Source organism: Stegastes partitus, unplaced genomic scaffold (assembly GCF_000690725.1).
Source record: "Stegastes partitus isolate 25-593 unplaced genomic scaffold, Stegastes_partitus-1.0.2 Scaffold570, whole genome shotgun sequence".
In the NCBI taxonomy this organism is placed as follows: Eukaryota; Metazoa; Chordata; class Actinopteri; family Pomacentridae; genus Stegastes; species Stegastes partitus.
In genome coordinates, this window is record NW_007578301.1 from 176,364 (window position 1) to 203,734 (window position 27,371).

The 27,371-nt window shown below is 39.9% G+C and overlaps 1 protein-coding gene across 1 annotated transcript in view; it reads right to left on the reverse strand.

Annotated features, from left to right (window-relative positions):
* Window positions 1–18,619, reverse strand: part of lmna (lamin A) — a 49,679-nt gene extending 31,060 nt beyond the window's left edge. Inside the window, exons 1-2 of the mRNA XM_008288682.1 lie at window positions 18,377–18,619; window positions 16,616–17,001 (exon numbers count right to left, since the gene is read on the reverse strand). Of these exons, the coding sequence (XP_008286904.1) occupies window positions 16,616–16,956 (341 nt within the window). The 5' untranslated portion in view covers window positions 16,957–17,001; window positions 18,377–18,619. The remainder of the gene's footprint in view (window positions 1–16,615; window positions 17,002–18,376) is intronic.
* Between the last annotated feature and the right edge of the window lie 8,752 nt (window positions 18,620–27,371).

Below are 27,371 nucleotides of genomic sequence, written 5' to 3' on the forward strand. Positions count from 1 at the left end.
GTTTAACCCTCTGAATCCTGACCAGTTTCTGGGCATTTTATTTTATTTTTTATTTTTTTTGCTCCTGTCACATTTTTACTTACTCTTTTTTTTTTACTGCAATAATAAAATAATAGAAATATTTTTTTCTTTATTTGGAATCAACATTTATAACATTTTTCCAAGTGCCCACAGGTGTTACCAGCACTTATAGATATTTAAGCGTTTCTACTTTTTACAATCCCTATAAACCTTTTTACACAATTCTGCACTTTTTTATTAGAAAGATGTTTCACCGTGCTGAATGTATCTTCCAACAACTTGCTTCACTGTATACCATTTTTGAGCCATGTTGCATTTATTTTATTGGTCCAGGGTGTTTTATTTTCCTTTTTGCTCTGCGAAAACACTGTCTGCAGCTCTCTTGAAAACCCTGAATTTTTGGGACATCACTGGACATCAGTCATAGTGTCTCAGTTGCTTAAAGGAGCTCAGAATTTTTAGTTTCTCTTACAGAATCTGGTGCAAACGCTGTACATTTTGAGAATTTTTTGAATGAGACGTAGAATCAAGTGATTTTGATGAAATATCCCAAAATTTAGACTTGGGTATTTTTGGCAAGTTTCAAAAAGACTGCATGCCTTTCAAACCTGCCAAAAGGCTCTGAGGTACAGAGGGGTAAAATGAATGTAGCTTTTCTATACTGCTGACACAAAGTTTGTATGCATTTAGATTTAGCTCGACTGCACTGTAAATAAATGAGAGTTTTTAGATTTTTCCAAGTTTGGTTAAATTACTAATAAAAACTACTAAAATCACAGGAAAAACTTATTTACATGTTTAAATGTGACCACTGCTGTGAATAACATTCACATCAGCAATCTGTAGTTTCATAAATAGCAATTCCTTCTTTTACAACGTTTGACTGTAAAATTGCACTGTTTTACTGTGTTTAAATCAGCTATTTGTTTTCACAGTTTTTGAATGTTAGAAAATCCATGATTTTTTAACCCATATCTTCTGGCACCTTTGCTGCCAGTTATTTTTTATTTTTTTAGTACATTTTTTGTTTTTTGCAGGATCTGCTGCAAGCTGTTTATTTTTGCAGATTTTTTTGAATGAGATATATTTTTTCCTGATGTCTTCTGTCACACAGGATACAATCACAGATCACGGGAAAGCTGAAAACCAGATCTGGGTCTGAGTTTTTACAGTTTCTGGCTCAAATGGTATAATTTTGGTAATTCCTTTAGACAAAACATGCCTTTCAAACCCAGCTCTCTGGGAGGCCTCTCTATGAGGAGCTGCCACAGACAACAACAATTCATCACATCACTCGTTTCCTGCACAAAGAATTCCTCCGACATGCATCCAAGTGTCCATTGATCCGTACGGTATGTTACTACATGGACACACCCCATCTGGCGAGCATGTGTGAGCACATGTGGGTGGGGTTTCCCCATGACTCATCGCTCAAACACTGAGGAGTTGGAAAAAAAAGGGGGTTCTCCCGACTGTCTAAAATGTTCCCTTCTCCATTTATAGGCCACCTTTCCTCTTTCCAGCCTTGCCACGCTAAGTTGAGCCGCTCACACAGAGTGGACAGCACTGCAGGGAAAAGGTCACTAAGAGGAAGGTTGTTGAATAATGGGGCTTGAGCAAACAAGCCCAGAAATAGACCTGGCACCAGGAAAGCATACTGCAGAACACTTCGTTAATAAACAGGCTGCAACCAGCAATGCTTTTCTTCTTCCTTAATTTTTAAAATTGAAATTTCAGAACAGCAAAAAAGATCTGTGTTGTGACAACAATGTCATCAAATAGCTTGTTGTGTACGATATTTAATTGTGCAACAATAAAAATCCCTTATTTTGTTCATCGGGACGACATGAATCGTTCCCGGAATAGCTGAGGCCTTTTTTGTAACATGAGTAAACAACAGTGAGGATTAAATCAAAATAAAAGGACAGATATTAGATTCTGTACATTTTCCTTCAGAAATTTCGACTTTCTTTAAGTGAACATCAAAAAGTCTGCTTTTAGAAGGAGCAGAACTCTAACGGCAAATGGCAATGTCATTGTTCACAACAACAGAAACTGCTGCAAATCTGTCTGATTTGTTCAAATTATGGATTTATCCTCAAAATAGTTGATTGTAGATGATCAGATTTGTACTGCCAGGGCTAATTTGTGGAAACGTAAATGCAGCTTTGAACTAGTTTAACCACATGTCTGCAGTTTCTGCAGTCTGCAGGGAGACAAAGATGTGTTTCTGTTCTTTTTTTCCCCTCTAATTTTGACTTTTTTGTAATAAATGCCAAAAAGTCTGCTTTTAGAAGGTTAAGGACTGTAATAGAACACAGTAACACCATTTCCAGTATTGTATACAACAATTCCAAGTGCAGCAAATGTATCTGAGTGTCCCAAATCATAAATCTATCCTCAAATTAGTTGATTGCAGCTGATCAGAATTGTTTCAGGACAGACTTGTCGAAATAGATAGAAAATAAATGTCAATTTGAACAAGTTTGTTCTGAGAGACAAAGATGTGTTTCTCTTTCATGAACTTTGACTTTTTTTTTGTAGTGCACGCCAAAAAGTCGGAATTATAATTTTTAGAGCATTGGCATGGAAATCTTCAAAACAGTTATTGTAGATGATTGGATTTGTTTCAAGACTAATTTATGGAAATGTAATTGCAATTTTAAACTAACTTAACCACATCTATTCAGTGTTAGGGAAGAAAAGAAATTATTTTCTTTTACACTATTTTTGATGTTTTTTATAGTGAATGCCAAAAAGTCAAGCAAATGCAACTTTTAACTAATTTAAGCACGTATTCAGTCTGCAGGGTACCTCTACGAAGTGCTGGTAGAATGAATGTACACACGTGTAGCAGATGAGTGTTTCTCCACTCCCTCTTAGATAAACCGAGATGTGAAGATTGGCGAGCACAAAGTGTTCAACGGTGACGCAAAAAAGCCATTCAGGCCTGCTACTTCAAGCCTTCTCTGCAGTGCGTTGTGCAACTCTCACTACAAAATGTGTGGTTAAAATAAAAACGGCAGGCTGGCACATGACCATTTCCTGAGTCTCTTCTGGAATGAAGAACACAATAACAGGGATTGTGTGTAAATGTGCATGCGACAAACCACCGGAGGGCCACCCGCACGCATCCACATGTGGCAGATGGGAACAGAGTTGTTAGTGTTTCCAGTCTTAAAGCAGAGCGAAAGTTGAGCGAGGCCAAGGGGAGGGGAGGACGGGGAAATGTTCTCGTGTCGCACTCATGGTTTTGTTTAAGCTGTCACCAAAACAAACTTGAGAGAATTATATGTGCTCTCTTTGTCTCATTTGTTCCTGCAAAAATTTGCATTGGTTAACGAGGCTCCTCAAACACTATCAACGAGTGAAGAAAGAGAAAGGTGTCCCGCCCGCCAATAACGCCTGTGTGAATCTACAAACACCAACAGGCACATGAAGCAGCCCTTGTTCCTCCCTGCGTGACTCGCTGATGAATCATCAGAGGGTGAGTCAGACGCTGGCTGCCTGCTCTTTGTGTTAGCTTTCAAGCTACTCCTCACTACAAGGGAATCACATTATGTGCAATAATAAAGAGCAGCTCCAGTACACAAAGGTTGGCACTTTGGCCCTTCATTTTCCACTTTTATAGGCGAGAGCATGCAGAGATGCAAAGACGAGGAGATAAGAGGTGTCTATGTTAATGTTTACTCTACACACTATGAGCTTCCTTCATCCAACCTGACAAAATGCCAACTGAAAGACAAGCACGCCTAAGAAAAAATTTCCCGTGAGTTAAACCACACTAAGCCTGCAGGCGCTCATAAAACTTAGCACCCTTTTGATAACAGGTTAATCTGCATTGCTTCCAAACTTTTGCTTTAATCACTGCCAATAAGCACTGACCCTTCACTGCACGTTAACTGTACTTCTTCAGCTCTTAATTCACCTTATTCCAACTGGAACTGTTTATCAATTTGTATCCTAGTGTTTCATTCTCATTTGATTAACAAGAAAACTCCCCAGTGCATCGCCGCCCTCATTTAGGCAGCATGTAGCAGCGGCAGATCATTCCTCTCCTTCCCTCAGCTTTTTCCAGCTGCACAATGAAAACTGAGATGGCTGCTAATGTTAGCTTTAAGCAAAATAAAACCCATGTGGAGTTTAGGAGACTGTGATGAATTCTGGTGAAGATTTTTTAGCCCATGAGCGGGGAAAAAAAAAGAAAAAGATTTGATGCTGCGGTTGTGGGACAAACCCGAACACTGGGTTCTCTCACGCGAAGTTAAAACAGACGGGCATCCAACGCTGCAGATAAACAGGATACAGAAGAAAGAGAACTCCTCTAACTCAACACACAGAGCAAATGGTACGGTTTGATTCAGGACAAAAGCATCAGCTGAGCTGTAAAAGAGTGAAAATTCCGCTGCTTTGACTTTGACTTGCTTTCCTGTGATTGTTCAAACTCTGGCACTCTGCACTGGCAAACCTCACCCAGCTAGGACACAGGCAAAATTTAAAAACAAACAAACAAACAAACAAACAAACAAACAAACGAACAAGCAAACTAGTTTCCAAATAGTTCTCCAGAACAGTGTCAGGAAAGAACTGCATTCCTACATATAAAACATAGGCAATAAGGCACTTAATTAAACTAATCAGCACTCAATCGTTGTGCCAAAGTCCAGCATAAGACCAAAGTACTGTAACTGAAGAGGAGCCATATAGAGACATAAAAACTTGGTGACTAGTCAACCGGGACAAACAAAAGCAGTTAAAACAGTTAATGCAGAACTGAGGCTGACAGTTGAAAGAGCTCCGTCACAAACTGTTTGGATTAAAGCAGAGCTGCTCCAAACGTCCTATTCAGCTCTAATTCATATCAGAGTAAATGAGCTTGTGCAGATCTGGAAACTTAAACAAACATTTCATAAGGTGGGCGAGGGATGGTTGAGGTTACAGTGTAGCCACCTCGTCTACTTCCCAATGGGAAGGCCTTCAGGCACCATCTTAAAGTGATTTATCCGTTCATGTGCGAGTGACTCATCGAGGGCTTGGCTTGCTCTCAGCGCTCTATGGAAACTGTACACACACACACACACACACACAGACACACACAGACACACAGACACACACACACACACACACACACACACACACAAAACCTCTGTTCGATACCAAGTTCTGGTCCACTGAAGTCCAAGACCGACTCTCTCATTACTGTGCACCAATAAAGTCGGTGGAGAGGGAGGCGGCTCCGTGCAGCAGCCATTCAGCACATTTACAGGCCCGCCACATCTGTTCTCCATCGCAAGGATTTTTGTTAGGGGCCGAGACAACAAATAGTCTCCGGAACCTGCCTGCTGCCCTCAAAGCAGCTTATTATGCACGTTATGTAGATGTTTGAAAACTCTTATCTATGCTGTTCTGTTAATCCGAAATGTATTGGTCTGCTGATCGGACAAAACAATCTGAAGATGGAAACAGGCTTTGGAAAGCTATGATGATGATTTTTATTGTTTTCTGGTGATTTCAGGTAAAGTCTACAATAATCACCATGTGTAGACCTCCTGCTGTGTGTTTCTGACTTCTGACTCTCCGCATTTCAGGTTTTGTCACTGTTCCTTCAAGTTCAAAAGTTAAAAAAATCTTTAATATCCCCATGGGGAAATTTTTGTGCAGTCAGCAATGAGACAGTCACTGCCACAATCACACAGGCAACAACAACAAAAAACAACAGAGAAAAGACAAGACAGATCACTTGTTTAACAGGGAAATAGCAGCAGGGACAAAAGAAAATTTATATCTATTGGTCCTGCACTTTGGCAGGACATACCTGCGCCCCAGCGTAAGTAATTGGAACCAGTGGGCCAAGGGATGGCTCTGGTCTGCGGTGATTAAACGGGCCTTGGCTAATAACCTGGTTTGATGTAGGGCTGCCAGATTATTTAGGTTAGTCCCTACCTCCTTGAGTGCCGTGTTTAAATTTAAGGTTACTGTTTTTTTTAGAAGTTTCTGACTGAATAATTATTATTTTTGTATAAAATATATGTTATATTGATTTTTTTTTTTTTTTAAAGTGAGCTTTTACAAGATTAAATTTCCCTTCTGGGATAAATAAAGTATTTTTCATTTCATTTCATTACCAGGTAAATCTGAAAGGATGTGAAGACGCACAATGTACACATGCTTATTTTGTCACTCCAAGGCTGTACTGTGCCGGTTTACTGCTTGATCAATATTATCTTGTCTGACCAAATTCCCATTAAAAAACTCTGCTGTTACTTTCATCAACAGACGTCCAGTATGAACCCATTATTTTTGGTGGTGGGAGGAACAGACTACCTGTGAACACCACCTACATTTCTACAGCTTTGAACTCAGCCGACCTAATACAGTCTGCTAGGTTGAACTTATTGTGACACCATGTTAAAGATGTCATCGGTGTGGCTGTAATTTGTTTAAGCAAATGGCAAAAAAAAGTCTAGTTTATATACAGTAATCCTCAGCAGAAGGCACCTGGATGTCTTATTTTGGTTCTAAGCGACTTGTTAGGAGTCCCAGGTACTGATTCTTATTCCCAAATCACATGGTTTAAGGTATGCATGATCACTCTAAGTACCTGATAAGTGGCGTCAGTTAGAACTGAAGAAGCCTCTTGGATGAGAGGTGAAATGTCTTCAAGAAGCAAAAAAAAAAAAAATAGTCCAGTTGCTTTTTACTGAAGCACCTAGCATTGTCATGACCTGAATAAATTTGCACAGACATTTTGCAGTTTGTGCATCACAGCTCAACCACCGACATGGCAGATCTAAAACGGCAGACTAACTATATTTTCTGTGCTGGCTCACCAGTTGATGTAGTCCCATTTTCAGAAACCATAGGAATATGTGTATGTTGTTGTCATTTTAGTATATACATCTATAATTAATGTAGGCTGACAAAGCTAGCAGGTAGAGAGCACAAGAGTCAGTATGATTTCAGACGACTCCACATTTTCTGCAGCACTGTGTCAGTCCTCGTGGTCAAAAAGGGCCAAATTTCAAGCTACTGTGAGAAATCAAAAATCTGATTAGAGGAAGGGGGGAAAAGGGCACTTTTAAGATGATTCTGGTAAAAATGATTTATTGCTCTCAAGATATTTTTTGGTTCTCCATAGTGCCTTTGGTGCTGCGACACTCTGAACGAGCGAATGTGATCCAATTTTCATCACTGCTGGATGACACCCAAATTCACGGGCTCCTCTTGGGGCTCTTATCTGCCCTGGCATGACTCAGTGTGACAGATAATTGTCCGCTGTCACGTAATACAAGCTGAGATCACGGTTAAGGGAACACAGGGTTCCCCCCCTCGAGGCAGTCAGAAAAACAGAGGATCAAACGGCAACAGAGACGATGGAGACGGTGGTCTGCTGCCCGATTCTGTCCTCAGGGAGCAAACACTGAATTAATACATTAGGTGTTAATACATCTTAGACCTCAGGTGGTGGCCACTTTCTGAAACATGCACTTGAGAAATAACGTTTCTCACAGCAGACAAATTAAAAGGTTTAATTAATCACATTAACACTCACTAACAGGATTTGCTTTTCTACTCATGACAGGTCAGAACAGCGATTACTAAAGTTGAAGGATAACGTTCTAACAGTGATGCACTCAACTATGAATAAAGCGCTGAGACTTTCTGTAAAACTGCGTTCAAACACCTCCAACATGCTTATTTTCCACATTTAGACAGTGATAGACCAGGATCACAGCAATGTGCTTAATTCTTTATCCCACTAATTACGCTAACCTCATAACGGAAGTCATTAATTTTTCACAAGTCTGCATAATCAGTCTTTTAGATGTCGGAACGAAGATGCTGGAACTGATAAAACACTAGACTTTTGATTCAACCTAAAGCCTTTTTCTTAAAAAAAAAAATCATCACGCTTGATCAGACAAAACTACAAAATCTTGTTTACTCATTTCTTGAATAGAGCTGAAACAAAACAAAAGGATCATTGTACGGTTTTTACTCCTCTTTTGTGGAAGAAATTTAAGTCACGCTGCAACAATTAAATTAATTAAACTGGCAACACGTAATTTTTATATGAAGAAACTCTAAATTCTGAGACTCCATTTTCCTAAATGTTAATATTTTCTGGTTTCTTTCCTTCTCTGTGACAGTAAACTAAAAATCTTTGGACAAAACACAACAAGGATGTTATTTTGGCCATTTTCCCACAATTTCCCTACATCTTCTATAAACAAAACCTCAATTAATTATCAGCAATGAAAATACCACTAGTTTCCTCCCTAAAATGGAGTAACTGGGTTGTGGAGTGATAGTTGTACAAAACAGATAATCTAAATCATTTTTTACTCTTGCTAAACATTTAATAAAACATAAAATCCCCCAAAATATTCTGCAGCTTATTCAATGAAGAATGTAATTATTAGTTGCGGTCCTAGTTTCCAGGAATGTATCAGAAAATCTTAGCAGTATTTAACAACAGATAGAAATTTATTACAAAATAATAAATTATTGGTTTTACTGCATAGTCTGTGTAACACTGCAGCTCTTTGTTCAATACATATAATCCAAATAAATTAAATGAAAATTGCATTTGAAACTTTCATTATCCATTTTTTTAAATTACTTTACAAATAGACAAACAGTTTCTGCGTTTCATTTCTAGTTGCTCACATTGGTGTTTTAAGAATTACATTTTTGTGCAAAAACAAAACAACCCCCCCCCCAAAAAAAACAACAAAAAAAGACTCAATATTCTAATTTATGGTTGGACTGTGCCACTATCGCCCCAGGGGGAGGCTACACTCACACAGATGCAGTGTCTCAATGAAGTTAAAAATTAATGGATAAGTATGGAACAAATAGCTCAATAAATCAATAAAGAAACTGAATACAAGTTAAGAAATCATAACGATAATATGTTGTATTATTTTTATTATTGCCTATCAGATGGTACAGCTGATAAATTTCTGCATGGTCTGATGCAGTGCTCAACACATAATGTGGTTACACAACTGGGTGTAAAACACAGAAGTATTCAGTAAGTAGAAAAAAAAAATTCAAAAATCTAATTCTGAAGCAAATGGGGGAAAAAAACAGATGATAAAAGTTTTCAATCCATTTTTCATTTGATTCATTTTAAAGGCGCAAACTGAACAAAGAAACACAGAAGTAGTCCTTAAGTTGTAGGTCATAGTTTAGCTGGTTTTAGATGACTTTCTTTCTTATGTGCATCACTCTGATAATGACATAAAAACAAGACAGTCTATAGACAGCTTCACTTTTGTAAACGAGCACCTGAAAGGTTTCAACTCCATGGAATGATCTGAAGTGTGCGTGCTCCTTTCCATTTTAGGAAAGCAAACACCGTATCTCAACAAAGCTGACAGGAGCAGCCTGAACGAATCCTCCTGTTATCCACAACATGGCCCGTTAATAGTGCGGATGTATAACGTGTTACCTTAGAGCCGAGTTTCTGATTTCCCTCAGGTTAAATATAGAAACTTTACTCACTGAAACTCGAGTTAATATTAGAACACTTCTTATGACGTGCAGCACTTCATCACATTCCTCCTTTTACTTCTCCTTTTTGTTCTCAGGGAACAGTTTGGCAAAATGTCCAAACCCTCTGTTTATCACTGTGTTTGCGTTGTTCGGGGTTGTTGGCACCTGATGTGACATGACAATTAAAACATGTGACAGGTTGCATAACGGAATCCCCAGACAGCATTTCAAAACATGACAACAAGAAGTCGATGAATACCTGTAAAACACAAGGGCCACATTTAAGATGGGCTGTTCATACGGAGGGAAAATGGTAAAAGAAAATATTCCCACTCAAGGAAATGTGCTACATGATAAGTGCACTTCCTTCTGTGTGCTCTGATAGTCATTAAAGTCACAGTCACCATTACACACAGGCCACAAACACAGCATGAGAACACCTACTGCATCTTTTATTTAGCTTCAGTATGCAGCTGCACCTGGATTTGTTCAGTCACGTTACTGGTGCACATATTTAATCAAATTTTGCAGTCATTGTTCCAACAGACTGCAGAAAAAAAAACAATAGAAATGTCTGGGAGCTTCTTGTACCTGCAGCCGCACCCTAAACCACAGCGTGCCGACAGATGAGGCGCAGTCAGCTGCCGCAAATCCCTGCTTCAGGCCTCACTGTGTATTCTGCACTTTTGTCTGAGCAAAGTGCACTATTTTACAGCGTCTGTTAAAAAGGGATTGTGGCTTTCGATTTTACAGAGTTATGGCAGCCTGTGTGGCCCAGATAACGCTGTAATGACTTAAGGTGTTGTGATGGTGACAAAAACAAGGAGTTGAGGAATCTGCATTTCTTCTTTGGTGCAAAAGTGTATTCAAGAGTTTACATGGGGTTTTGGAAGTTTGAGTTGTCCACGAGAGTGTTGGCGTAATTGAAAAGCCGGGCAAGAACGGCAAAGGTGAAGAGTAGGAACAGTGAAGAGACCAGGGAAGGACACAAAGTGACCGATAAGACCTGATCAGGAAGCCAACACTGGCGATCGCGCCATCATTTATTTATCCATTTCGCAATCTGCGTCAGGTACGATTACAGGATTTGGACGGGATTGAACAGTGTTCAAGGAAATTAGAACAAACAAATTTGGTCAAATGCTAACAAGCTATTCTGCTGTTTAACTATATACCGTTAAACTGGCCAAATGTATAATTAAAAATAAAAGTAAACTTCACAACCAAATAAATAAATAACCTAAAAACCTGGTAGTAAGGGTGCCAGACTTTTCAAAAGAAGTGGAATACTGTAAGACTCAAAAACTATAAAATCTGTAAAACAAAACAAAACAAAACAAAACAAAACAAAAAAAAAAAAAAACAAAACAACAAGCAATGATCTATAAATTTGAGATTTGTAGCTTATCAGTAAAATGGTTTCATTTTATGGTAATACATTTTAGAAGAACAAATTACTATTAGTTTACTATTTGTAAAAGTACAGATTTTTGATGTGGACATAATTTACAGATTAGACCTATTTGGTTTTTTGTTTGGCGTTAACTACAGTCAACATGTAAATATTCTTTTCTGTGATTCTATTCGATATTGTCTGTAATGTAACAGAACTTGAACATTTTGCAAGTAACAGTGTTAAATACTTTTTAAAATGTATTTTTCAGATGTGTAAAAGAAAGTTATGGTAATAAAACTTATTTTATGGATAAACGCTGTGAAAGAACAAACTACTATATATATTTCAAAATCCAAATTTTTTTATGACAGCTAATGTAAATTAAGTTTTTTATTTGTTTTTTGTTTGTTTTTTTTTACTGTGATTTTACTAGATACTATCTTTAATTTAACAAAACAGGGAAAATCTGGGAGGAAAAAAAAACAGTAAATTTATGTTTTAAAAAAAGTGTGTTCCTAACCAAGAACAGTTTAGTGTAGACTTAAATCAAAAATCAAATCAAATCCTCAAATCAAGAGGATATCTTAATAATTTTCAGACTTTTCAGTGTTAAAATTCCCTCTTTGTGTTTGTTACAGAAACTAGTTTTGTTATAAAAAGGCTTCACCTTCAGAAAACATAGCATTAATATTAACATTATATAAGAATGTGAATAGATTTTTTGTGCCTTATCTTACAGTGAGAGTGCATTGTGATGGAATCTTTTAATGGACACTGAACAGGAGTAATACTTAATCCTTCGCCTAATTTAGTTTACATATCAGCATGTAGTGAAAAGAAACAGAAACCGGCATGTGTAGGATGAAATCGTCAACACAAATCTTCTCATCAACCTGGAAGGATTTAAACAATGAGTCCTGCCCTCCACACACCGATGAGCCCATTCCCCCACACAGGCTTATGTTTCAGAGCCAGCAGCACAGCTGGATGCCGGACTGAGCACAGGACACCAGACAAACAATCCAGTTTAGTGTTTTTCTGCCCTGTTTTTACTCTCAGCCTGCAGCAGTGTCTCCATGTTTCAAGCTCAGACTTCTGTTTACAACACCACATTACTCTCACACCTGCTTTTGCCAATTTTTATGTATGTTCTTTTTCTTTTTTTCTCTTCCCCACAGTTTTGAATTATTTACAAGTCAAACAGTGCTGCAGGGAGAAGGCTTGGCATTCTGACCCAACAGCTTGAGGTTTTGCCTCAGGGGGGAGCGCATGTGGTCCTTGTAGTAGTTGTGCATACAAAGACGTGTGAAGAGATGCAGCGTCGAGCCTTTCGGCCAAACAGGTGTGCCCTGTCAACCGAGCTGCACTGAAGGCTCCAACTGTTGCTGTGTGTTCTGTCAAATGTGGGGGAAATAACCAAGGACATCAACACAAAGTTGACACGCCATGAGGAGTAGCTGTCAGGCGTTTGTCGCGCCGCCGTCTGCCGTCTGCCGCCACCGCCGCCACCTGAAGCTCGGCTCGGCGGCAAGTCAAAGCAGCCCGTCAGTGTGTATTAATAAATTCAACTTCCCGTCACAGTGAGTCGACTCAGTCCATTCCAGAGGCCCTAAAAAACCTCTGAGTCACCACCCCGTCACACGGCTTGCCTCCATGGCAACCAAACACCAAGCATGCTGGCAAGTCTAACAGATAAAGCCGGTCCAGGCTGGACTGACTGAATCTGTTCCAGCACACATGCATCAAAAGGGCTGCTTCCTGTGGAAAACAATATAGCTGTGGGGGACAAGTAGCTGCAGAATTACAAGAAGCACAGCAACATGGTGGATGCTGTGAAAATAATACTCTTCTCTCAACACCTGCACATTACATGCGGCGTTTTATCCTCGGCCACCTGCAGCATGTGCAAATTTACAAACTGATGAGCTCGGGAAAAGAAGTCAACATAGCTGAAGCGCACAGTTGAGCCACATTAAAGGCCCATTTCATACAGGATTTGAAAATGTTTTATTCACCGGTGAAAGAAGGCAGTAGCTTTCACTGAGTTTTGCTCACATTAGTCGTGTCTCCCAAACATATGTTTTGCAGATTAAGGACAAGAGTTACCCATTAAATCCCAAAATCCACAAGTGGCATGTTTTCTTTCAAAAAAAAGTCACAGTTCCACAATTTCTCAGAGCCAGAAAGTGTAAAAACAGAAGAATATCATCAGATTGCCAGCCTCCTTGAATAAATCATTTGCGATGCATAATTACGTAGGTAAAGTTGATCGAATCAAAGTCTAAAATCAGGATATTTCCTCAAAATCTTATTATCCGTCTCATTAATTTATTTATTGTTAACTGCCAAAAAAATAAAAACAAAAAATAAAAATCTGCACAACTGACAAAATATGATGGATTCAGCTGTGAGAGTTTTAGGTTGAGCTGCAGGCAGTGTTTCCACAAAGCAAAGAGGAAGCCACAAAAGAGATTGAGAGAAAAATAAAACATACTTGATAAATAAAATATATGCAGCATGGCTCAGAAACTGTATACACAGGACCAAGTTGTTGGAAGTTACATCCAGCATGGTGAAATTGTTAATTTGTTATTGGTAACACCTGTGGCCACATAAGAACATATGCACTGAAAAGAATGCAATTTCTTAAAGGTGTGTTGAAAAAAAGAAAAAAATTCCTGCACCCTGTAAATGAGCACATATGGAAACACAAGCCGGCTATATTTAGCAGTTTCACTTTGTCAGACCCCTCTAACCCCAAATGCACTTCGCCAAGACGTTAACACATTCCTCAGAAGCCACCACTGGCTGAGGCCTACGGCAGCAGTCTGATCTGCATACATTCACAGCACACAATCAACTGCCGACCTGCTCGTGAGACGAATCACAACATTCCTCAGGTGAGAGGCGAGAAGCGTACAGCACCTGAAGACACACACACCACACACCACACACACACACACACACACACCACACACACCACAGACACAGACACAGACACACACACACAAACACCACTGCCAAGTTTGCTGAAAGGTGATTTTTGTGAGGCTTTCCAAGTAAAATATTAACCGTTCATCTTCTCCAATGATACTGTAAAATGTTTGCTTTTTTTCAATGGCTCATTCAAACTTTACTATGGTTTACTGCACCATCAAACATAATTATCCCACGTGTTTTTCAAGTAACTTCAGTGTAGTAATTCGTTACTCAAAAGGTTATTTTCAGAGCATCATTGAAATGCCTCAGTTTTAAATCTAAATCTAAATCAGTAAATTAACCCTCCAAACACCAAAACATGGCATCTTTTGTTTCCTTTTCTTTAAATCCCTCAAATTACACTATTTATTGGCACAAGAAACTGTGCAAACAGGAAGAATTGGCAGATATTTACATTTTCAAAAGTGCTTGTAAAAACAACCAAATCTAAGCTGAACATCTGAATATTTGATCATAATGTCTTTATCCTCAAAGTCTATTTTAAGAACTTTCCTAAAATTAACCGTTTGCAATTTTTAGGGCAACCAAGAACCAATTACTGACAAAAATTCAGGAACTTTTTGGTTGAACTGTAGGCTGTGTGTGCACAAAGCAGAAAGAAGACCTATACAGAGACAAGCAAAAAAACACAAGTAGTAAAATATCTTCTTCCCCAGTATTTATACCACCTGTGGGCACTTAAAACGTTGATTCTAGGTTTATGTTTTTTTGTAAAATAATTAATCAAGAAATTCAACTTTTTGGTATTTTCTGTGATTCTATGATTGCCATCATTCTGTGTCATACAGCGCTGAAGATATGTCTGAAATATCGTTACCTGTGGTCATGATTGTGCTGTTTCAACACAGGTGCGCAAGAGCAAGAACCCGCTTGGTGTTCAGAGAGTTAATTGATAAACTTCTCCCTTTCTGCTTCCGTCAGTAACGCAATATTACACGAAGTAATCAAATGGTGCTTTGAACTGTGAATCATGTCACTGCCTGCAATGAAAGACACTCTTCCATCAGCGCAGTCATTCCACCTCAACAGAGGAGGCTGTGTGTGGAAGGTGGAGTCTGTTTGTTCGGAGGTGTGCTGTTTCCAACTGCCCCGGAGGCCTGAAGTGACACAACTGCGCTCGCAAACTAACGACTTGCATAAACCTAACCGCCAGGAATGTCATCTGAGGCACTAATGTCGGGTCTGGTTCCACAATCGGCACCGCATTCCTGGAAGATGAATAGGGTGTTGCACCACATCAGCTGCTCAGAACAACACTGGGCGTGAGTTGGAGGCACAGCAGCAGCACAAAATGCAACATGACAGCATGTTCAGGTATTCTGATGCAACGCCACCTTAACTAATGCTAAGAAAACACATGTATGATGGCATGATAACAAACCTATGCTGGTTGATGTGCTACAGCAACATCATGTATAATGATAGCGTTATCAGCTGAAGGAACAAAAAATGATACATATATATATACACACACACACACACACACACACATTTCCGGTACTTTCTGGGACCCAAATACCACACTCGTGAAAATTTTGCATTTTCAAGGGCCAATAATTAAGAATCTTCTGTAGGAGCCATTCATTCTACAGCTGTCACGAGAAGGCCAGAGCAAAGTCAAATTTATTGATATCTTTGGTAGATGTTCGTTTACTTCCCTTGTCACACAAGTACACAAAACAAGCCATGCACGTAACTATTTTGTTTGTCGGTCAGATACACTGTTGCAGTTTTATTTACATCTGGTTTGAATTAGCAACCACGCTTTGTAAGTATGTCATTAAGCCTCAGAAAAGACTTTGTCATGGTGCCCCTTTACTTGCCACACTCACACAATGCACTCTTTTTGTCAACACAGAAGTCTATAGTACAGTATAAAGCAGCAAGAGGCTTCACCTGGTGGTGCATTCAAGCACTGCAGCTAATTTGCAATGCTTGAATACTGCAGATCAGTGGTCCCCAACCACTGGGACGCAGACCGGTTCTGGGCAATGGGTCATTTGGTACCGGGCCGCACAGAAAGAAAAAAAAAAGTTTCATTGTTTTATTTATATTTCCAGCGCAGTCCACAGGGTGTTCTATTTTGAAAAAGTACTAGCTTGTCTTCCCGTCACTTCGGTCTATGGTTGTTTTCCGCACTTGACTGTCAGTTTTCATGCCCGGCCATTTAACGAAGCCGAAATTTTTTAATAGAAAAAAAGATTATTTTTTAGTTATGTGTGCAATCACGGTCCATAGAAAAAATTCTTGCGTAAAACCGGTCCGTAGTGCAAAAAAGGTTGGGGACCGCTGCTGCAGATGATCAAGGAAAATGATAACAGGTATTGGCCCATGTTAAATATGGAATAACTCAGATCAGACAGGAAGCCAAAAAACTCCCTTTTTGATAAATCAAACGCGTCTGTGTCCACACCAAACTAATTGTGAAAAACTAATTGTGCCAGTTATATTTCTGGAGATACTGAATGCCTAAAATGTCTTTTTTGGAAGTTTTTTGAGGGGGACATTACAAGATTACGTGAAAATGTAAAATTCTCAAAATTCAGCAACATATGTTACAGAATTCAGTTTTGGGTCTAAAATAGTGCAGCAACCCTGCTGTCTCAAATAACATACAGTAACCCATATAATATATAAATCTGTATATGCAGTCACATCCACTGGACTGAAGTAGCTTCTCTCCGATGCACCCCCTACCTGGCTTTGAGTTCCTTGTGCTCGTCCCTGATCTTGCTCAGCTCCAGCTGCAGGCGTGCTCGCTCCCTGGCCACCTGGTCCAGGGTCTTGCGGGCGTCGGCCAGCTCCGTCTCATAGGCCGCCTTTATCCCTGTCTGATTTTGTTCGGTCAAGGTCTCGGTCTCAGTGATGCGCAACCGCAGCCCAGCATTCTCCGCCTCCAGGAAGCGCACCTTGTCGATGTACTGCGCCAGCCGGTCATTGAGGTTGCCCAGCTCCTCTTTCTCCTGCAGCCGGGTGAGGCGGGCTGGAGAGATGGAGGTAGTACCGCGACCGGAACGCCTTTGGCCTGGGGTTGCCATGGTAATGCTAGCTCAGCAAGAGGTGCAGACGGGGTGAGTCACTGGCTGTGGGTGAGGAAAGAAGAAGGGTTAAGTATCTGGGCTGCCTTCCCTGGAAATACAGTGCACCAAATCACAAGTTAAACTTTAATAGAGATTATGCCGAAGAAATGTTCCAATGTTGCATTCCAGTCGCTCTTGCCTGAGCTGCGTTCAAAGCAGGAGGCTTTTCCCACAGCCAGCAAGCACATTTATAAAATTTCATTTAAAGCTTTTTTTCTTAGTACTTCTGATGCTTTTTGGAGGAAACCACTGTTATTTTCTAAAATACAGAGTCACAGATTTCACGCCCTCCTTCCGGCTTGTAGTGCTCCTGATAACATTCCTCATTCACACTGATATTTTCACTGCACACTGTGATAACATCCACCTTGCTGTCCTTTGAACCACCGAGTTGCTGGAGGCGTTTTTAAGCCACTTTACACTTCTTGCTCAGCATATTTCCCAAAACCTGCTTACTCACAAGACAATTAAACTCTTTCCTAATGACTCCTAAATTTATGCAGCTGCAAAACAAATAAACACATATCCCTCCCTCTCTGCCCTCCGCAGAGTTTTGCCAGAAATGGAAGCCAATCACAAAAGAAAAGCTTCTAATTGCTTTAACTCCTTTGAGATCAGCCTGTTCTGCTGTGATCGTCTCACCCACAACCACTTGCAACAGAACTGAATTGAATGCCAAAGTGTTGACTCATAATATAAGCAAATGTTACAGGATGCCCCCACAAGGATATGCATTCACTGTAGGACTGTTTAGCTGTGTGGTGACTGGAGCTTCTGTTGCTCAAGATGCAGCTCAGATTTTCTAACATGATAACCCAAAAATGGAAGGGAAAAAGCAAAAGGTGCATTTTCTGGATGTTTTAAAGGAATTTAAGCAAAGACTCACTCTTATGAAACATCTTTTAAACAGTATTGTACCAGCACTGTAATCTGTAACTGTGGACAAACAGGTGTGATGAACAGCTATTTCACTACTCAGCAGCTGCTCCACCTAAAAGCCTCAAAACAGGCTTTTCCCGGTAAAAGGCGGGAAAAACCAAATTTTATTCCAGTGGACGCACCAAACTTTGCTATCCATCCCCTCACCGCCCATAACCAAAAGTAACTGCAAAGACATGCACGCCCATGTGGGTGGGAAGCGTGCACACGCCCACAGGAGCACAGAAACACTCTCTGGACTGACTGAATAAACGAAGCATCCGTTTAAGCTGCCAAAAAGCATTAACAGGTGCTGCTGTGATGTTCAGTAACAGCAGGCATTAAAATGAACTTTTCAAAGTTGCTCCTCTCCAAAATGAGCCACCTGAACAAGTTAAACAAGCGCCATAAAATGCCACAAAAATCTCACAGGAGTCTGAGAAAACTCTCTGAAGCTTACCTTAGCTGTGCGAGAGCCTCAACTTCAGCCCACTGAAGGGACTAAATGTGAGAGTGTAGGACCTTTCCTGGAAGTTGATCTGTGTGAGCTGCTGTGAGTCCGTGCCCCAGACAAGCGTATAGCAGAGGATCCGTTGAATTATGCAGTCTCGGCTGGTGGGTGTGTGCGCCTTTGGCTCATGCCCTGAACTGCTTTCCTTGCTGTCGCGCTCTGCACATGTAGCTACTGCTGGAGAGGGAGAGAGGGGGGGGCGGGAGCTCCGGGAAAAAGGGCAGGCGGCGAGGAGGAGTCTGCAGGCTGAGTGTGCACACAAAGCAGCTGCTGAGCTTTATCTCCCTCTGCAGCGGCCCTATCTCTTCCTCCCGCTCAGACAGAGCTCTCGCAGTCAACCTGACCTCAGCGGCTGGTGCAAGTGGCCTGTCAATAAAGCGCAGTGACACCGATGATACTGAGCAGCTCCCAGGTGGGTGGAAGTGTGTGAATGTGTGGATGGCGCCCCGCTCCTCCCCGTCGCTGTGAAGAATACACTCTTAGCCCACTTTTCTGTGCTGAAAATGGCTGTGCCGGCGACCCCAAGGCAAACACATGAGAGGAGAATTTCTGTTCCAGTTTTACAAAAAGAGGTGACCTTGGCAAACACACAGCAATCAAACGAGAGCACATAGAAATCATTCTTCACCTTACAGCAGAGTTGTGATGGCAGAAAAATAACCTGTCACTGAGCTTATCTGATGAAGCCAAGCAGGAAAAAGTCCACAAAGCTCTCATGTTATAATCCCAGAGAATGACAGAATAAGTCATCGCGAAAGTCTGACACGCAAACCGATTCTGCTCTTATATTTATTTCTTCGGGGTGGAGTTATTGGGACCACAGGTCCAATCAAGTTCTGATGCAGTGGAAAAGATGTCAGTGCCTGTGTATCCTCACCATGGAAATAAAAGTTAGTACATTCATGTGTGTGTGTCTGTGGTTGAACAGTGGGCACGACAGCACCTCTGTTTTTGGGCATGGGGCAGGCCCAGTGGCTCAGGGAGTATCCCGGCTGCAGAATGGCCCTCAGTGGAGGGCAGCCGTCAGCCTCCGAAGCTGACTCACACATCCCTGCTGCAAACAACCCTCCTTTAGATGGCTGTTACTATTTTACCAGCCCTCCTGTTTCCATGGAAGTCACTCACAAGACAAGCATGACCAAACATCTCTCTGCAACAAGTCCAAACCCTCCTTCCTTCTCCTCTAAACAATTCTGACATTTCTCTTCATAAATGTCATCACACTGAAAGCGGGGTGATGCAAGCTCCATCCCTGAAGCAGAAAATGGTGGGACCTGACATTTTCTCCCACATCACAGAACAAATCTGAGGGTGGTTGATGGATAATGAGCTCATGGTTTTAAAATGAATTTCTCTGCTTCCAATGCTGATCACCCAAAGGCAAAAAGGCAGCACGCCAACAGTGGAAAGTAACAATAGTAAGTACATTTACTCTCTTCAGAGGGAAACCCCCTCGAACTGCCACCTTATCGTGGTGGAGGAGTTTCTGTGCCCGAATGACCCTAGGAGCTATGTTGTCTGGGGCTTCATGCCCCTGGTAGGGTCACCCAAGGCAAACAGGTCCTAGGTGACGGGACAGACAAAGGGCAGTTCAAAAACTTCTATGACAAGGATGACACCAAGGAAAGAGACGTCGCCCGGTATGGCGCAGCCGGGGCCCCACCCTGGAGCCAGGCCTGGGGTTGAGGCCCGTATGCGAGCGCCTGGTGGTAGGGCCTCTGCCCACGGGGCCCGGCCGGGCACAGCCCGAAAGGTCGACGTGGGCCCGCCTTCCTGTGGACCCACCACCCGCAGAGGGAATCAGAGGGGTCGGGTGCAGAGAGGACTGGGTGGTGGCAACGTTTGTAAGAAACCAAACTGTTTGTAAATCCATCAAGATTTCAGCGATGTAAGAGTATTTACATTTGTACAGATCACACACCTTCCTTCATATACCACAGGTTCCGCCAGAGAGCTTCCCCGTATCAAGATGGCCGAAGGGTGATCCTGTTCAAAAAGCCGCCTTAAGACATCTAGCCTTTATTACATATATCTATGGAATTTGGCTTGCTGGCCAAGATCAGAATCTTGGAATAATCAGAATCGGCAGGAAAAAAAATGAAGATTCCATTCCAGGCCCGGCCAGGTTGGAATTCTATCTTAGGCCGACCGAGAATGGAATTCCAATCTGGGCCGATCCGGAATCAGGCAGCATTCCAATCTGGGCCTTGTCCTACTTGTACGACATTGCAGATCCTGAATCAATGGCATGATGAGAAATAACAGGAGAAATTCCAGGCTTGTATCTTCATTAGTTCCTGAGATATTGCTGTTCAAACAGAAGCAAATTTCAATGTGTGGAAAAAAAAAAAAACTGCTGAAGGGAGTCAACGGAAAGTGTTTGGTATATCCAATCAAAACTTTCACAGACATGATTATAAATATTAACAGTTTATGAATTTAAAAAAATGTTCATCAGAGATAGTCGAGCAAAAGGGCCCTGATGATTTAAGACAGAATAACCCATGTGTTTTAGAAAACCTGGAAGCTGCCTGAAATCACGCGCATTCAAAAGTAAACCACCGTCTTTAAACTACTACTGGTCTTGAGTCGCCCATACTGCACCTAGTTTGAATACCGGAAGCCTTTTATCAAGTCCAAAGACAGATATAGGCGTGACAGACATGTCGCAACTCACCAGACAAGACATGTACTGAACAATGCATTAGTGGTTGGCTTTTTTTTTTTTTTTTCCTGCCAATCCTCACTCCCTCGCCTCCTTCTCTGTTTCTGCCCTTACAGCATTCCAGGCGGGCAGAGCACAGACACAAGGTGTTCCTGTTGTACAATCTCAGTGTTTTATTCCTTTTTCCGGAGCTACTGACTTACTGCTCTGCTGGGAGAAAAGTGCAACAACAAAGAGGTAGAAAATCAGCCTGAGAAAATTTGGCATAGGACGAAACTCTTAAAGTAGCCGTTATCCTGTTTTCAAACCTCAGGGACACCTCGCACATGACTGCAGTGCAAACAAACATTCATCTTTTTCATCCGCAACACATGGATTATTTTTCAAATAACATGGCATTTCCTAGATCTCACCTTTCTTTTGAACACAGTTTTGAAACACATCCTTGTACTTGCTTTGCACTTCAGCAGCAGCTTTAATTCCATCGCTGCTGTTCAAGAGACCATTGTTCACGCATGTGCATCAATCATTAATGCAAGTCTACTGCCATGTAAATCTGTGCAGTGAACAGGAGTCTGCTTCAGAAGTACACAGGATAAAAATGACACTAAATTTTAATTGTATTTGTTGAGCTCAGCATCAGTTTGTTATCTGGTCTGCTTACCATGCAAACGATTCTCTAAACGATCACAGAGGCCTTCAGTCTTGTGTAACTTCATGATTCTTCATGATAGAGACTGTGGAGACGGAAAACATGAAGAGCTGTCTTTGATGAATGAGAGACTAATCGGACATAAACACGGGAGGTTTTTCCTCGTTACTTCAATAAGCAGCATGAGGAAGTGACACTGCTCTCAAGGGGAAACTGAGCAATCAGGCATCCAGGCTGAGAAATCCTCGACTACTGCAGGTTTAAAAACCCTATTTCTGGAGCCACATGTGATTCCACTTGCATCTTTATACTCTAACGGCATCCCATCTCCGGCTGTCCCAGAGGAGAAAAAACACTGAGCGGTGAAAACTAACGGATCACCTCAGCACATCACTGTTTTTAGTTATTGTTCTCCTTTGATTTTATGCTTTATGCATCAATTCCACAGCGTTTCAGACAGAAATACTGATGAGCCCATGAGTGATGTGTTGTTTGCAGTTAACTGAACTCTGAACTCTCAGCAGTTTCTGGGCATTTTTTGACTCCTGTCACGGTTTTCTTCACTGTAAGCTTATTTTTCACTGCAACATAAAGTCCTGCACCTCTATGGAAACAACACAACCATGACAAGAAGGAGAGAGAACTCAGAAATGTCTTGCAGTGCAGTATGACACCGTTAAAATGCCATAAATCACACACACACACACACACACACACACACATAAACAAGAGTTTCTTCAATTATTCATTTCATTAAAAATGAGAAAAATGGTGTTCACCATTTTTCCAAGTGCCCCCAGGTGTTACCAAAACGGGAAAAAATGGTGGCGCCACATGCTATAGAGATTTAACAAGTTATATGTTGAATGTATTTGCATGTTTGTCTTCTCTCCGCTCTGTGTAAACACAACCTGAATTTCTGTCACATAACTGTTAGCTGCAGCTGACTCAGTCATGGCTCCTCAGTTGCGTTGATTTATTTATTTATTTTAATTTTTTTATTTTTTTTTTTACAAATCTGGTGAGTCTATGTGTTTTATTTTTTCACATTTTTAAACAGACACATAGAATGAAGTGGTTTTGATGAAATATCACTAATTTAAGCTTAGCTTTTTAATTGGAACAGCCGGCCACACATAGTTCAAGAACCAGTCAGAAAGTTGAAAATCTGATGATTCTCTCTGTGTTTACAGTTTGTGGCTCTGATAAATTATGTTAATTTGGTGGTCTTTTTAAAGACAACATGCCTTTTAAATCCACCGGTGGGTTTCAACAATTTGAACTAATATGAACAATTTAAAAAAGCATAATCTGGAATAACTGCTCAAGATTTGTATGTGTTTTTCTGTTGGTAGCAGCCATTTCTGTGTGTGACCAGAGAAATGGCCTACTTGATCTACAGTGCTTTGTCACTTAGATATAGTAAATAATTGGCAAGATATCAGTTTGTGTGTTATCAATGCAAGTAATAAACTCAGCCTGACCTGACAGGGCCGGTTGACCAGACAAAGTTTCTTCACTGAGCTGCTGCAGACAGAAAAGTCGTACAGCAAAGAAGAACATTTGTTCTATTTGTTAAATACTGTAACTGTTTAAAAGTGACAAAATATCCCAAATAACAGCCCTTTAATAAACTCTACCTTCTTGACATTGTTTTAAAGAGGTCGAGATGCAGCTGTGACTTGATTTTAGTGGCTGTAGCTACAGAGCAGCTGAATCACACTGCGTTACTGTACATCAAGCTATTAGTTTGTCCACCACACACTGAACATTACAAACACCACTCACTGCAGAGTAACACAGTTCAGTTTAACTTCCAAAGTACTTTCAGCAAATATTTATACCTTCTGACATCTCACTATGATCAGACGTAGCCTTATTAACCTAAACTTATTCCTACAAGCAAACATAACCGTTGTGTGCACATTTGCAGTATCTACAGTGAAATTATTGGAACAAAGGATTATTTTAGGAAGCACTCAGTTTAGCTTCTTAGATGTTTTCATTAGTGAAATTATTGTACAAACAGAACTGATCTAATCACTTAAGTCAAATTAATATTGCAATAGACAGTTGCCCTGATAACAAAAATAAAGTTTTTAAGTAATAGCAGATACTGAAGTTGGATCAGTGCAAAGGTTTAGCAGATTTTGCCATTTCCAGAAGACCTATGATAAATGTATGTTAATACATATATATATAAATTTAGTTTTTGTGACAAAGATGCATGTGTTTCAATCATCTCATCATAAAAAACTAAGAGACATAGAAGTCATTGAAAATTCAAGAAGGCCATATGGTCTTTACAAGTGCATGGAAAACTTTGTTCACAACTGTATATGGAATGTTGTGTGGCAGAACTCTGTGTTTCATGAAGCATAAATTAAATCCAAATATTAATCATATCAAATAAAATCAGTAGGAATAAAAAACAGTGGTCTGTCACTGCAATGTATTTACATACAAGCCTGTATATTGGGAATGTTATGTTGTCCCTTGGGACTTTACAAAGCTTCACTGGTGAACTCTGTTTTTCTGCAAATCCATTTAAAATGCATTTTCATCCAAATTTTTAAACTCATGAAGGAATATATTAAGAAAAGTATAGTTTTACAGATTTATTTTGAGCCATCAGATTCAGACACGAATACAACAAAGGTAAATGGAATTTAGTTTTTTTTTTTAGTTAAAAAATTCAGCGGCAACATACAACAATTTACATCTACAGAACACAATGTGTACAGGTCATACTGAAACTACTTTCGACTGAAGAAATCGTCCCTGTTTCTACTGTCTGCAGTCTGATCTGTGACCCCCAGCCTTACTGGTCAGGGGCTCCCTGTTAACCCCTGCACATGTGAGCTGTATCAAAGTGGAGATGTTAAAATCCCTTACATTTACTGAGAGGTCTTAAAAAATGACAATCCTCAGAGAAAACACAAGCTGAATGTTATAAATCATCACTCTTTCAAAGTCAACTAAATACTTACATTACTCACAGAAAAGGGATGGACGAAACACCAGAAACACCATTTTAAAAGCACAAAACAGACTACAGCCTTCAAAGTGACCACAAAGTGGAAGCTGTACATCCCTAAAACATTACAGCTTTCACAACGTCAGATTTATTGCATGATAACTAGATGAGTGTGCATACACTGAGGGAGCACTCTTTTAGGAATACCACACTGACTCTGCACTCAAACATCTTCAGTTCTTGGTGTCATGGACACCTTCTTCTGAGATTGCGGCCCATGTTAACACAATTCATTATATCATTTCTGCAGTTGCACATTCATGCTGAAAATCTCCCGTTCTATTAGTTCAGATCTAGTGACTGGGGCAGCCATTGAATTCATTGTCCTGCTGGAAAAGCTATTAGACAAAGGTAATCTGTCGCCATGACACGAAGCACGCGGTCAGCAACAATAGGTCTTCAAAGCATGTTGTTGGTATTAAAGGGCCCCAAGTATCCAACAAAACATTCCCCAAACCTTTGCACTATGAGCAGCAGCCTGACCCTGCCGTCAGACCCTGCAATTACATCTCTGCTCTCTGCTGCAGCAGCCAATCCACCTCAAGGTTGATTATAATGTGAGCTACTGCAGCCTTTCTGTCAGCTCCACCCATTCTGACCTCTACCACCAACAAGGCGTTTCCGTCTTAAATAAACTTTGTGTTGTGGTGAAAATCCCTGCAGGTTCAAAATCCACCAACGTCCCATTTACTCCCTGTTCTGATATTTGAAGGTTATCTGAAGCTACAGGAACTTCACCTGTACCTGTCGCCACATGTTCACTGATTGGGTAATTGCATGAATAAGAGAATCATTAACAACGTGATAAACCTTTAGAACAAAAATTTGTTTAGTGTCAAGCACTTAAAACAAAAAGTACTTGGACAGAAAGTAATATTTTGATGGAAAACATACCGCAAAAAACATACCTGGCTGGTCAGAAAGTACTATTTGGTTGGAATAAACCTTTAATATTATAACTTGTTGGTTAGAAAGCAGTACTTGGGTGAAAAAAACATTAAATATTAAATGCATTTGGAAAAAAGTAGCATTTTGGGTTAAATAAGCATTTCAAACAACAAGTACTTGGACCAAGAGTACTATTTAGGTGAAATAAACTTTTAAAACTATAACCTGTTACCTAGAAAATACTATTTGGTTAGAAAAAATGTAATTAAAAAACATTAAAACTATAAATACTTGGGCAGAAAACAGTATTCCAGGTGAAATACATATTTAAAATTATTTATACTTGTACACAAAATGTAAAACCTAGAACTTACTTGTTAGAAAGTACTGTTTGAGTCAAATAAACCTTTAAAAAATACAAATACTTAGATAGAAAGTATTGTTTTAGGTGAAATAAACCTTTAAAACCCATCTCGTTAGTTAGAAAGTGGTATTTGGGGTGAAATAAACCTTGAAATTGTAACTTGTACCTTAGAAAGTACCGTTTGTGGGTGGAAAAAAAACTTTAAACGTAGAAGTATTTCCACAAAAGGTTGTATTTGTGGGAATAAACTTTTAACTATAAAAACTTGGGACAGAAAATGTAAAACCAGAACTTTGTAGTTACAAAGTACTGTTTAGGTTGAATAAACCTTTAAAACTATCTCATTAGTTAGAAAAGTTCTATCTGGGTGGAATGAGTCTTTAAAGTGATAAGCCCTTAGGTAGAAAGTAGTATTTTGAGTGAAATAAACCTTGAAAACTGTAAACTGTACCTTAGAAAGGACTATTTGAGTGGAATAAACCATTAAAACTGTAAGTACTTTCACAGAAAGTAGTATCTGGGTTGGAAAAAAAACTTTAAAACTGCAAGTACCTGGTTAGAAAGCCCTATTTAGGTGAAATACAACTTTAAAACTGCAAGTACTTGGACAGGAAGTAGTATTTGAGTGAAACAAACCTGGAACACAGCAACTTGTTTATTAGAAATCAGTATTTAGATAGAATAAACCATTAAAACTACAAGTACTTAGCAAAAGTAAAGGCAGAATGTTGGGAGGAATAAACCTTTAAACCCATCTTGTCAGTTGGTGGAATAAACTTTTAAAACTATACGTATTTAGCCAGAAGGTAGTATTTGGGTGAAATAAATCTTTAAAACTGTAAGTACTTGGACAGAAAGTAGAGTTTTAAATGGGATAAACCTTTAGAACTGTAACTCATTTCTGAGAAAGGACTACTTGGGTGGAATAAACCTTTAAAACTACAAGTGCTTGGACAGAAAGTAGTATTTAAGTAGAACAAATCTGGAAAAGTGTAACTTGTTTCTTAGAGAGTAGTTTTGGGTAGAATAAACCATTAAAACTACAAGTACTTGGACAGAAAGTAGTGTTTGAGTGGAACAAACCTGGAAAATTGTAACATGTTTCTTAGAAAGCAGTTTTGGGTAAAATAAACCATTAAAACTACAAGTACTTAAACAGAAAGTAGTATTTTGGGAGGAATAAACTTTTAAACTCATCTCATTAGTTGGTGGAACAAACTTTTAAAACTGTACGTAGTTGGCCAGAAAGTAGTATTTGGGTAGAATAAACTACTAAAACTATAAGTGCTTGGGCAGAGAGCAGTATTTTGGAAGGAATATACTTTTAAAACTGCAAGT